The sequence below is a fragment of the Cotesia glomerata genome, linkage group LG5 (assembly GCF_020080835.1).
Source record: "Cotesia glomerata isolate CgM1 linkage group LG5, MPM_Cglom_v2.3, whole genome shotgun sequence".
In the NCBI taxonomy this organism is placed as follows: Eukaryota; Metazoa; Arthropoda; class Insecta; order Hymenoptera; family Braconidae; genus Cotesia; species Cotesia glomerata.
In genome coordinates this window covers 13064574-13077824 of record NC_058162.1, presented here as the reverse complement: position 1 = coordinate 13077824, position 13251 = coordinate 13064574, and the positions used below count along the sequence as shown (strand labels likewise).

The following is a 13251-nucleotide window of genomic DNA, read 5'->3' as shown; positions in this document are numbered from 1 at the left end:
TTTGAAACATGGCCAGAATGCTTTTTTGGCGTTTTTGAGCTGTTAAGAATAAATTTCATTAAATTCTACCCCCACATGTCCGTGCGTGGGCGTTAATTAAAAAATTTTAAAATTCAATTCCTAAAGGATAATAAGAAGGCATTAAATATAAAAAAAATTAAAAATTTTTATATAAGGTAAAAGCCCTAATAGATGATCATGTACCATTATATGATCACTCTATGTATTTGTATACCTTGTAACAGGCCGCTTTTAGCGCCACCTGTTAAGACGTTTGTTTATTATTTATTTTCTTTTATGATAATTTTATTTTGAATTTAAATTTTAAAAGAAAATTTAAATTGGGCTCTTAAATTTATTTAATGTCCGTTGATTGAATTCGCCGCGACCGAGTCGCCCTCGCGTGGGAAAAAATTTGACCGAAGCTCGATTGCGTTCGAAACAAAATTTATTGCGAATAGGAATTTAATTTAGCGAATAAGTTAGTTAAGTATTGTATTATTGAGAATGGTACTACCGGCCACAAACCCGCGAAGAGAGACCAACGAGGATCAACGACGTGGATCATCTGCAAGATTGTCAACGACGGGCGGATGTCTATCTCGGGAACGAGCAACTGTTCCAGCCAAAATATCACTCAATAAACGTCGATATTGGTAAATTGGACTTGCGGCGCCATCTCTGGAGTTCAAGGCTAACGACGGACCCAGAAAGGGGGAAGAGACGAGGAATGCGACATGTGCTAATTTTTCCTTCTTCCACGTTTTTCCACTTGCCACGTGCGGATGTAATTTCGATCCGGAGGATTTTTGTTGGTTATTTTTTTTTAAAATTGTCTGATTTTGAGATTTATTAGAACGACTATCGTGAAATTTCTCGCGTTTGAAATCTATTGTGTTTAGCTGCGAATTTGTTTGCCAAAAATTTATTACGGCATTACGACGATAATTGGCTGTCGCCAATTATTTATTTAATAGAAGCGATCTATTACGACGTTTTTTTGTTGGGTGATCGCTGGTTGACGTGTGCAAGTGACGAACAAAATCACCCCGTATCTTTGCCGAGGAGGTTCATTGTCCGAGATAGTTCGACGTGGAAGCCGAGTACGACCTGGTGTGGCCAATCGACGGACGGAATTAAGCGACGTCTTCGACCAGGGTGAGTGCCACGGGTTTCGTAAATAAATAGCTCGTGGGATTTATATTCATCAAGTAATATTTTGTTTTCATTAAATTTGTCGATGAGGAATTTCAAGGTTGTGTTGACTCAGCCAGTAACCGAGTAATCCCACGAGGTATTTCGGTACCGCCATTGTTGTTATTTTTTTTGTGTACTGATGTATGAAAGTTACAATTAATACTGTTATTATTATTTTTTTTTAATTTCGACGTTTACTCCCGGGATAATCGACGAGGTCGATTATCCATTGATCGAGCTTCGGATTCGTGCTGAATAATTAATTTAACTATTATTTAACTGCGGTGAATGTATTTTTGTTTATTATTATTAGTACCAAAAATTCGGCGAAATTTTAGAAAGTAAAATTTAAAAGTAGTTATGATGAATTAGTTATTTGACTGCTATAAATTTGAATCGAGTGAATTTTATAAATCTTTTTGTGTTAATTTACTGAACGTCACTGAATTGAGCGACCATTTATGAACAAGTAATTTTTTTTTGGGTTAGTTAATAACAACTGACTTGAGCGACGATTTATATTTAACTATTTCAATTAATTGTTATTAATTGAATTTCAAGGACGTATGTTATTATTATTATTAGTATTATTTAATTAAGGGATTTCAATTAAATTAAGCGAAGATTCAATTTTTTTGGTTATTTAGTTAATCAATTGCGATTGAGTGAATTGCGGGGAGCTTTATTTTGTTGCTGTCGTTAACTGACTAAATTAACTGAGTGAGCGACGACAAAATTATTTTTTTAGATTGTTTGAGTGAAGTTTGCCGGAGGATTTTGTTTTTTTGAAACCGTTGAAGTTTGCTTTCGGCGAAAACTGCGTATCGACGGCGTATCGACGAGATCGTCGACGATTATTATTATTTTTTTTCGCGTTTAATTCTTGTATTTTGTTAATTTTGAACAAATATTTGAATTTATTGTCAATAAATTGATAATTTATTTTTTTTTTAATTAATTGCGAATTCATGCGAATAGCCCGAATACTTTCCTCGTTCCTCTATAATTAAGTCGTACCCTTGAGGCCCGCCACCCGACGAAAGGAGTCCCGAACCGGAGTAGCCGGACATCGACGTGATTGGAGCAAGGCTCCTGGCGCCCAACAACAGGTAAAGCAGGTAGGCCAGATTATTTATTTCGGGCTTCGTTCTCGCTAACGCACGAGTACGAAAATACCCGTTATATAATTTGGCGCCCAACGTGGGGCCCACAAAAGGGCAAATTACGACGCGTTATAATTAAATTAGAACGTAGGTTAGTTAATCGGCGAAATGAGCGATAGTCGCGAAGGAATTGTCCCGAATGATGGGGTGGGAGACGAGTCTCTGGTGACATGGGATCAAATCGTAAATGATTCCACGCAACAGGGTAATCAGGAGAACGCGAATGGACGAACGAATCCCGGGGATTCCCCGAAATTGACGACCACGACGAGTACTACAGTACATACAAGTAGTCCGACGCATATGGTGTCTCAACTTATTACAGTGACGACGACTAGTGCCAATGTATTCGGCCCACCATCGCCACCTAGACGTCGTATTCGGGTACCTCCGAATGCCATTGATGAGAATGAGACATACGAGTGGTATCTGAGGCGCAGGGGGGAGTTAAGTGCGGAACGGCTGCGGCTGGAGACGATTCAGCGTAATATGGCTGATCAGCTCGCGCAGCTGGCAATCCGTGAGGGTATAATTCAGGACGAACTAGCCGCGATAGAAGGACGCCATGAATCGATGGGAGGATCCAGCGGATCAAGCGGGCAGTATGATTGGATCGCGGATGCGTCACCTCTGCAGGTGCAGGAAATCCTCGTGACGATGAATGCCAACCCGATAGGGAGCGCTGCGGTGATCCGCGACCGACTACATCGGTGTTTGCGTCTGAGGCGGTTTCCGAACACTGTCTGGACACACGAGGACCAGGCAATACCAGACAGACAGGTTCTGAACGCGTTTGAGCGAGAGCAACGACGTCCATCGAGGATGATGCCTTGCTCGACCGCAATGACAGGTTGTTCGACAGCGAACAACATGATTCCGCTGTCGACCACTATAACGGCGACGACCGCGAGCAATACGACGACGACCTGGACGACATTAGCCCCAGGAGCAATACAGGTGGACGTCAATGGACGTACCACATACATGACGCAGCACGGGATTAACAATCAACGCCCGAGAATGACATCATTGCCGATAGTGCGTCCAATTCCGAGTCCTAGGCGACGAAATCGTCTAAATGAGGGACTTCTGCGACCTACTGCGAATTCGACACATTTGCCGGCACATAACGTGACTTTTGCACCAGAGGTGGCACCACTGGGTGCGAATTCACCTCAGCATTCACACAGTGAGCTCTGTGTGCTGTCTGGAATGGGTGGAGGACCACATTATCAACCCGCGATGTATGAGAGAGTGTCGAAATGGAATTTGAAGTTTTCCGGTTTAGGTAGCGCGCGTTGAATCATTTTTGAATCGGTTGGATGAATGTTTGACGACGTGTGGTATGACAGATGCGGATGCATTGGCAGTATTACCGTTATTGCTATCAGATGTGGCCAAAACGTGGTGGTCACACATGAAACGTCGTGTTACGTCGTATTCTCAATTCAGATCCGAGTTGCGTCGACGTTTTGGAGAGCCATCAGTTGGATGCAGGATTAAATGGGAAGTTATCACGCGTACTCAAGGGAAGCTTGAGATGGGGTTAGACTTCCTAGACGCCGTGATCGCGCTGTGGTCGCGAGTAGACGATCCATTGCCGTTGAAGGATCAATTGGACTTTGCATACAATGGTTTACGCCCGGAATACCACCAGAAGTTCGAGCGGTACGATTTTAACAACTTCGAAGAGTTGTATGAGCACGTACGAGCGGTCGATATTCCCCGCAATCGTATTCAACGACGCGAGCCAGTACCCGTGGAACAGAGCGTCGTTCCAGAGTACGCCTACCAACCTGACAAGTACGAATCTAAGCGACGTACTGTTGGTCAGGTTGCTGCTGTATCGAACTCCTCCCAAGATGCGAAGAAAAATAAGAAGAAGCAGAATAAGTCGAACAATGCTGATCAGTCAGATGATCAGGTTGTTGCGATAAACTCGCAAGAGACGACGAACGCAAACCGAGGGCCGCCCTCAAGGCCTCCAAACAACAATGGAGCTCAGCGAGGTTACCAGGGCCCCTCGAATGGCCGATCAAGCCCGAAGCAGGGTAAACCCAAGACGCCGGTATGTCGTGATCTTTGGGGCAAATGTTTTAATTGCTTCTCGACGGATCACGGATGGCGTAATTGTCCCGAGGCAAGACAAGAGAAGTTCTGTTTCGGTTGTGGAACGCGAACCGAACCAACGCCTGGATGCACGTGCTGCATGATGTTCTTCGAGTACAACAGGCCGGAAAACGACGTCGGGAATCAGTAAGGACGGGTCCAGAACTGATTTCCCGCGACGTAAATGGGCCGATGATTGATGTGGAAGTCAACATGTCGAACGAGCCGCTGCCAGACATCTTTAACATTGACATTGAGCCTTGCGGGCCCGGGAACCAGTCCTCGGATGCTGGTTCCTCACCTGGATGTGACGTGAGAATACCGACGATAACTGAGGAAGACCTTTTGCGGCAGCGCCATCGCTGTGGCGTCTGTGGCGCAGAAGGCAACTTATGGCGATGTTTGGGGTGCAAGAATGCGTTTTACTGTTCGCGTGAGCATCAAGAAGCGGATTGGCCGATCCACCAGTGGATCTGCGTACCGATTGATGACCGTGAGCGAATTTTTCTTGAATTAGCCGAGGAAGTATGTCCTATGCAGTCTGAGGGCGACGATGTAAGACCCTTTATAGATGTTAGGATAGGCGAAAGGGAAATTAAGGCTTTATTAGATACCGGTTCGACGATGACGTGCGTCAGAGAAGTTGACGAGTTGAATTGGGTCTATGGGTGCGGTGCTCGAGTGAGACCAGCACCTCGAAACTCAGCAGCAGTTGCTGATGGTTCGATGATGTCAGTGCAATCGCTGATCACGCTGCCACTTGCGATTAACGACGAAATCATGCCGATTGAGGTTCGTGTCATCCCGAAGTTGAAGTACGAGATGATACTAGGCATGGATGCGATAATTGCTTTTGGTATTTGCTACGACGGGGGTTCGGAGCGATGGTGGACTCGACGCGAGGGCCAGATATACGATTGGAACGCGAAAGATTACCTCATCGATGAGGAAATAGCGGCCATAGTTGAGATAACCCCGGATCAGCAGTCAGCGTTGGATGAATTGCTGGCACGACGATTGCCTAACGTGAATTATACAGGAGAAACGACGTTTACGAATCTGATGACCCATGAAATCGACGTGCAGGGTCATGAACCGATTCGACAGCGGAACTATCCGACTTCTCCGATCATTGAGGCAGAAATGTGCCGGCAAGTAGACGATCTACTTGCGGCGGGTATAATTGAGCCTTCGACGAGTGCTTGGTGCAATCCAGTCATCATGGTAAAGAAATCGACAGGCGAGTATCGAATGTGCCTGGATTTCCGACGATTAAATGCCGTTTCGAAGCCATGTGCGTATCCATTGCCGCTGATGACATGGATCTTGGACCAATTGAGTGGTGCGAAGTTTATTTCGAAGATAGATTTGAAACATGCGTACCACCAGGTGAAACTCGACCCTGCAAGTCGAGAGTATACGGCGTTTTGCGTACCCGGAAGGGGTATGTTCCAGTATGTAGGCATGCCGTTTGGCCTTGCTGGAGCGCCGCCGCACTTCCAACGTCTAATTGATAAAATGTTGGGACAAAGACGTGGTTTGAAGGTATTTGGATACCTTGACGACCTGATTATCGTCACCGAGACGTTTGAGGAGCACTTAGAAGTGCTTGATGAAGTATTCGACGGTCTAAAAGCTGCGAATCTGAAGATAAATGCTGACAAATGTGAGTTCTGTACGAATGAGGTTCGTTATTTAGGCTACCGCGTAAATGAGAAGGGTTTATTAGTAGACCAAGAGCGTATAAAACCGATATTCGAGTTCCCGAGGCCGACGACGTTGAAGAAAATGCGACGATTTTTAGGAATGGCCTCGTGGTATCGACGTTTTATACCTGATTTTTGCGACGATAGCCGAGCCATTGACGCGTTTAACGAGTAAGAAGGTCAGATGGACCTGGACCGTGGATCAAGAGACGGCTTTTGAAGCGTTGAAACTAGCATTGGCAACAGCACCAGTGCTGGCGTGTCCTGATTACTCAAAGACGTTCGTGTTGCAGACTGACGCGAGCGCAACTGGTCTCGGAGCTGTTTTGACCCAAGAACATGAAGATGGTGAGCGAGTTGTAGCATACGCGAGTCGCGTCATGAATAAAGCCGAGCGGAATTACTCAGCGACTGAGCGCGAATGCCTCGCAGTTCTCTGGGCATGTGAGCATTTTCGACGATATCTTGAAGGATATCGATTTAAAGTTATTACTGATCACAGCAGTCTTCGTTGGCTGCGTGATCTAAAAAGTAAGACGCCGAGATTGAGTCGATGGGCGATGCGTTTAGCCGAGTACCAGTTTCCGATCGAGTATCGAAAGGGTTCATTGAACGACGTTCCTGATGCGTTATCACGAATGTTTGAACCAGACGAACTGGAAAAGTGCGATGACATCATGGCAATTGACGAATTGCCTGAGCAGGCTGACGAAATACCTGCTGCTGAAGTAGTTGACGATTGGTACTCGCGACGAAAACGCGACGTATTAGCTTTTCCGACGAAATTCAAGGACTGGCGTGTCGAGGAGGAACGTTTGTATCGACATATGCCGAATTCTCTTGTATCGAGCGTCGTTGAGGACTTGGATGCCTGGAAGTTAGTTCCACCGAAGGCCGCACATCAGGGAATCATCGAAGAAAACCATGATCCACCTGATGCAGGTCATTTAGGCATTGAGAAGACGGTATCACGTATTAAAGTCGATTATTATTGGCCAGGACTGGAAGAAGACGTCCGACGTTACATTGCTGAGTGCGATGTTTGCCAAACGTCGAAAGTGTCGCAACAACCAGCTGCTGGGCTGATGTGTCGACGGATTGTGAACACACCATGGACAGTGGTTGCTATCGATTGCATGGAATTTCCGCTTAGTCATGCAAAATGTAAATACATGGTGGTGTTCCAAGATTTATTTACGAAGTGGATCGAAGTATGCCCTATTAAGAAGGCTGATGGCCCGACGATAATTCGAGAGTTTGACAAACTCATCGTTCATCGTTTCCGATGTCCTGAAGTGATCTTGACTGATAACGGCACAGAGTTTGTGAATAAGCTGGTAGATGAGGTAGCAAAAGCTTATGGTATTCATCATTCTCGCACACCGCCGTATCACGCGCAAGCGAATCCCGTCGAGCGCGTGAATCGCGTTTTGAAGACAATGATCATCTCCTTTGTCGAGTTGGATCACCGAGCGTGGGACGAACACGTCCATGAGTTTAGGCATGCGTATAACACCGCTGTACATAGTTCGTTACATGTTTCCCCAGCGATGTTGAATTACGGGTGGCAACCGCGTGCGCCGAAATACTATCGAAAGTTGATCGAAGGTGCGACGGACATTCCGTGTCCTGATACTGCGGCGTGGTTAGACCGAATTGGGCGTTTAATGCAGTTACACGACTTAGTTGCACATAATTTAGGTCGAAGTTTTGAGCGACAAGCAAGATATTATAATCGTCATCACCGAGATGAACGATTTGCGGTAGGAAGACGTTGTAAGGGTGCGACAGCACACACTGTCACGCGGAGTTGATCGTTTTTCGTCGAAGCTGGCGCGTAAATACTCGCAGGAGACGTATGTAGTTTCGAAAGTAATTTCACCGGTTGTTTATGAGTTAGTGAGCGAGAATAATCGTCCAGCGGGACGACAACATGTCAAAAGCGTTGCGTTTAGTTGAGCGTGCGCTCGAGAACGACGAGATCGACGAATAACCGAAGCTCGAATCCCCTTAATTTAGTTAACTGTTGTTCAAGCATGTAATTGTTGGTTTGGGGTGTGTGTGTGAATTTCAGATGGCGAATAACGACGAAATCCAACGTCGCGTGCTGGCACGTCTACGCGCTGAGAACCAGAGCCTGTTCGACGAACTGCTGGAAAGAGAAGAGCGTACAATGCGCGCTGAGCGATGCCGCATTGTTGCGCTCCCGACGACACGACGAATGCGCCTGGGATGGTATCAGCGTTATCTGCTGTCCATCCAGATTCCAATGGCGCCGATCGCCGTGGGCTGGCGGTGTCCAACGTGCCGACGACCGACGTACGCAGCACAAGCGTGCGTGAGAGGAGCTGACGCGATCCTGGCGTCCCACCTGACGCTTGTCGAACGAGTGCGCCGAGCGGAAGCAACGTTGGAGGAGTTGCTGCCGTTGGCGGAGCGGTTGAATCGTGCACTCGCGTTTGTGCAACGTAACCCACCGCGGACGTTACTCCCAAAAATTCCTAGAGCCCGAGCGTTAGAGAACGCTCGAGTTCTTGCCCGGGAGCTGCGAGCCAACCCCACTGTGCCATCGCGGAGCCGAGCTGGATGCTGGAACTGCGGGATGCCGCACAACATGGTGATGTGTCCCCACCCTCGAGGCACGTTCTGCCAACGCTGCGGAGAGATCGGCGTTTACTTCGAGGAGTGCCGCCGGTGCCAGCCCGAGTGCCCAATCGACGGTCCCCGACGCCATTAGATGACACTACTGTACAGACGACGTCTGTTTGTTTGTTTTTTTTTTACTTGAGTTTTTTTTGTGTGTACTTTATTATTTTTTTTTAGTATTTATTATTTATCTGAAGTTTTTTTTTTTTTGGTATGAGTTTGTAATAACCTTTTTGATCGTCGAGGAGATGACTGATATGCGCCAAAGGCGCTGACTGAATACGCCGAATGGCGATAGTGTTGCACGTGCCGCTAAGCGGAGTAATTTAATAAATAAAAACTTGTTTATTTTGGAATTGGACGGAAATTGATTTTGGTTATATTGCTGGTGATGGGTAGTTTAGGTTGCTGTTGGTTCCGAAGGTAGTTGTGTTGGTCCAAGCGGTACCTAGATGAAACCATGGGCTCCTGGTCGACGGCTGGGGGGAGGTGTTGTAACAGGCCGCTTTTAGCGCCACCTGTTAAGACGTTTGTTTATTATTTATTTTCTTTTATGATAATTTTATTTTGAATTTAAATTTTAAAAGAAAATTTAAATTGGGCTCTTAAATTTATTTAATGTCCGTTGATTGAATTCGCCGCGACCGAGTCGCCCTCGCGTGGGAAAAAATTTGACCGAAGCTCGATTGCGTTCGAAACAAAATTTATTGCGAATAGGAATTTAATTTAGCGAATAAGTTAGTTAAGTATTGTATTATTGAGAATGGTACTACCGGCCACAAACCCGCGAAGAGAGACCAACGAGGATCAACGACGTGGATCATCTGCAAGATTGTCAACGACGGGCGGATGTCTATCTCGGGAACGAGCAACTGTTCCAGCCAAAATATCACTCAATAAACGTCGATATTGGTAAATTGGACTTGCGGCGCCATCTCTGGAGTTCAAGGCTAACGACGGACCCAGAAAGGGGGAAGAGACGAGGAATGCGACATGTGCTAATTTTTCCTTCTTCCACGTTTTTCCACTTGCCACGTGCGGATGTAATTTCGATCCGGAGGATTTTTGTTGGTTATTTTTTTTTAAAATTGTCTGATTTTGAGATTTATTAGAACGACTATCGTGAAATTTCTCGCGTTTGAAATCTATTGTGTTTAGCTGCGAATTTGTTTGCCAAAAATTTATTACGGCATTACGACGATAATTGGCTGTCGCCAATTATTTATTTAATAGAAGCGATCTATTACGACGTTTTTTTGTTGGGTGATCGCTGGTTGACGTGTGCAAGTGACGAACAAAATCACCCCGTATCTTTGCCGAGGAGGTTCATTGTCCGAGATAGTTCGACGTGGAAGCCGAGTACGACCTGGTGTGGCCAATCGACGGACGGAATTAAGCGACGTCTTCGACCAGGGTGAGTGCCACGGGTTTCGTAAATAAATAGCTCGTGGGATTTATATTCATCAAGTAATATTTTTTTTTCATTAAATTTGTCGATGAGGAATTTCAAGGTTGTGTTGACTCAGCCAGTAACCGAGTAATCCCACGAGGTATTTCGGTACCGCCATTGTTGTTATTTTTTTTGTGTACTGATGTATGAAAGTTACAATTAATACTGTTATTATTATTTTTTTTAATTTCGACGTTTACTCCCGGGATAATCGACGAGGTCGATTATCCATTGATCGAGCTTCGGATTCGTGCTGAATAATTAATTTAACTATTATTTAACTGCGGTGAATGTATTTTTGTTTATTATTATTAGTACCAAAAATTCGGCGAAATTTTAGAAAGTAAAATTTAAAAGTAGTTATGATGAATTAGTTATTTGACTGCTATAAATTTGAATCGAGTGAATTTTATAAATCTTTTTGTGTTAATTTACTGAACGTCACTGAATTGCGCGACCATTTATGAACAAGTAATTTTTTTTTTTGGGTTAGTTAATAACAACTGACTTGAGCGACGATTTATATTTAACTATTTCAATTAATTGTTATTAATTGAATTTCAAGGACGTATGTTATTATTATTATTAGTATTATTTAATTAAGGGATTTCAATTAAATTAAGCGAAGATTCAATTTTTTTGGTTATTTAGTTAATCAATTGCGATTGAGTGAATTGCGGGGAGCTTTATTTTGTTGCTGTCGTTAACTGACTAAATTAACTGAGTGAGCGACGACAAAATTATTTTTTTAGATTGTTTGAGTGAAGTTTGCCGGAGGATTTTGTTTTTTTGAAACCGTTGAAGTTTGCTTTCGGCGAAAACTGCGTATCGACGGCGTATCGACGAGATCGTCGACGATTATTATTATTTTTTTTCGCGTTTAATTCTTGTATTTTGTTAATTTTGAACAAATATTTGAATTTATTGTCAATAAATTGATAATTTATTTTTTTTTTAATTAATTGCGAATTCATGCGAATAGCCCGAATACTTTCCTCGTTCCTCTATAATTAAGTCGTACCCTTGAGGCCCGCCACCCGACGAAAGGAGTCCCGAACCGGAGTAGCCGGACATCGACGTGATTGGAGCAAGGCTCCTGGCGCCCAACAACAGGTAAAGCAGGTAGGCCAGATTATTTATTTCGGGCTTCGTTCTCGCTAACGCACGAGTACGAAAATACCCGTTATAACCTATATTTGTGAATATAGATATACAAATACACGCATATTGTACGCCACGCGAAGCGGGCGGGTAACGGCTAGTATATATATATATATATATATACAGAGTGTCCCAGAAGTAACGGACGCCATTGTAGCATCTGATAAACAAAATAATACTGAGACGAAAAGTCCTTAGCCATTTTTTAATCAGGAGCATAGATAATTAATTATTAATTAAAATAACGTCCTTTTATGCGTTAGAGAGAGAGCACTAGTGTCAAGTCAAGTGCATTCCAACGAAGACGCTTGCACGTGTGAATGTGTAAGTAAATATGTGTGACTATGTTGGCTATAGAAACTAGTTAGTCATACAGTTAGTTGTGTCTTTGTTTGGCACATACTTTACTGGACACTGGCGCTCTCTCTCTAACAAATAAAGAGACTTTATTTTTAATTAATAATTAATTATCTATACGGTTAATTGAAAAATGGCTAAGGACTTTTCGTCTCAGAATTATTTTTTTCATCAGATGCTACAATGGCGTCCGTGACTTTTGGGACACCCTGTATATATATATATATATATATATATATATATATATATATATATATATATATATATATATATATATATATATATATATATGTACGTAGTCGGAGAGAAAAAGATAAAGATATAAAGGAATACTTTCACACTATAGAAATGTTATTTTCACGTGCGCATGCGTTGTATTTTAGACTGTAGGTACACTGCTCTTAAATATTATTATGATTCAATACAATAGAATTAAGAAAAGAAACAATTTTTAAATCACTACTGAATTGATAGAATTAATTCCTAGTAAAGAAAGAATAAATAATAGTTCACCAAAACTAAAAAACACACTTTACATTGAAAACCAAATTAAAAAATAGAAAATAAATGTTAATTAATTTGAGTTAAAAATCATGTAAAAAATTTTAATAAATATTAATAATATTAGTAAAATAGATAAAATAATATTAGTCTAAATAAGAAAAAAATGTACCTTATTTTTAAAAAAAGGGTGGAGTGCATGGTGTCAATAGTTAAAAATATTTTATTGGCAGGCATGAGTAGAAAGATTATCATTTCGATAATATCTCAAAAAACACCCCACGCTTGAAGAGCTCAAAAATAGAACCAGTGGAATTTCAAGCATTTAGGTATGGACTTAGCCGGAAGTTGCAGGGAAGGTCTTTGGGGTCAACCATCTTCCTAATTTTTTTTTGTGATTTTTTTTTGACTAATTTAAGTACAAAGATAGTTTGTTATTATTCGTCAACGACCATATCATGCTGAATCAAAACACCAGTTCTCGTCCGATCACTGAAGTTAAGTAGCATTGAGGGTGGTTAGTACTTGGATGGGTGACCGCTTGGGAACACCACGTGTTGTTGGCACACATATTTTTTGTCATTAAAAATAAAAAATTCTTCCATCTCATTTCGACAACAATTTATGTTATTTCACTGAATCAAGACATTTTGCATACAGCGGTTTTATTGAAGTAAAACTTCTTTAGGCGCATGAGGGTAAAATTTTTACGGATAAAACATAATAATAATATTAGCATCACGAAGATGTCCAGCGTTTTTTTCGAAGAAGAAGGAGACAGCAATTGAGACCGATTGAGAGGGTAGTGTCTATAGACACGAGACACGGGGATCCCGCAGACATAAAATTACAGACTCGGAAAAGTTACAGAAACGGTTAAATTTAAAAAATCCCCGTCTATATAATTAGAAACAAGTTAACAATTTGACACTAAAAACCCGGTCGTTTGTTTAATACACAC

General features: G+C 42.8%; 1 protein-coding gene and 1 pseudogene across 1 annotated transcript; both read left to right on the top strand.

Moving 5' to 3' along the window:
• The first annotated feature begins 240 nt into the window (after window positions 1-240).
• On the top strand, window positions 241-10236 carry LOC123265219. Its single transcript, XM_044728876.1, has 2 exons — window positions 241-1158; window positions 8250-10236. The coding sequence occupies exon 2, from the start codon at window positions 8250-8252 to the stop codon at window positions 8910-8912; it is 663 nt and encodes a 220-aa protein (XP_044584811.1). The 5' UTR covers window positions 241-1158; the 3' UTR covers window positions 8913-10236.
• A 2497-nt stretch (window positions 10237-12733) lies between these two features.
• On the top strand, window positions 12734-12856 carry LOC123266409 (annotated as a pseudogene).
• The last annotated feature ends 395 nt before the right edge of the window (window positions 12857-13251 follow it).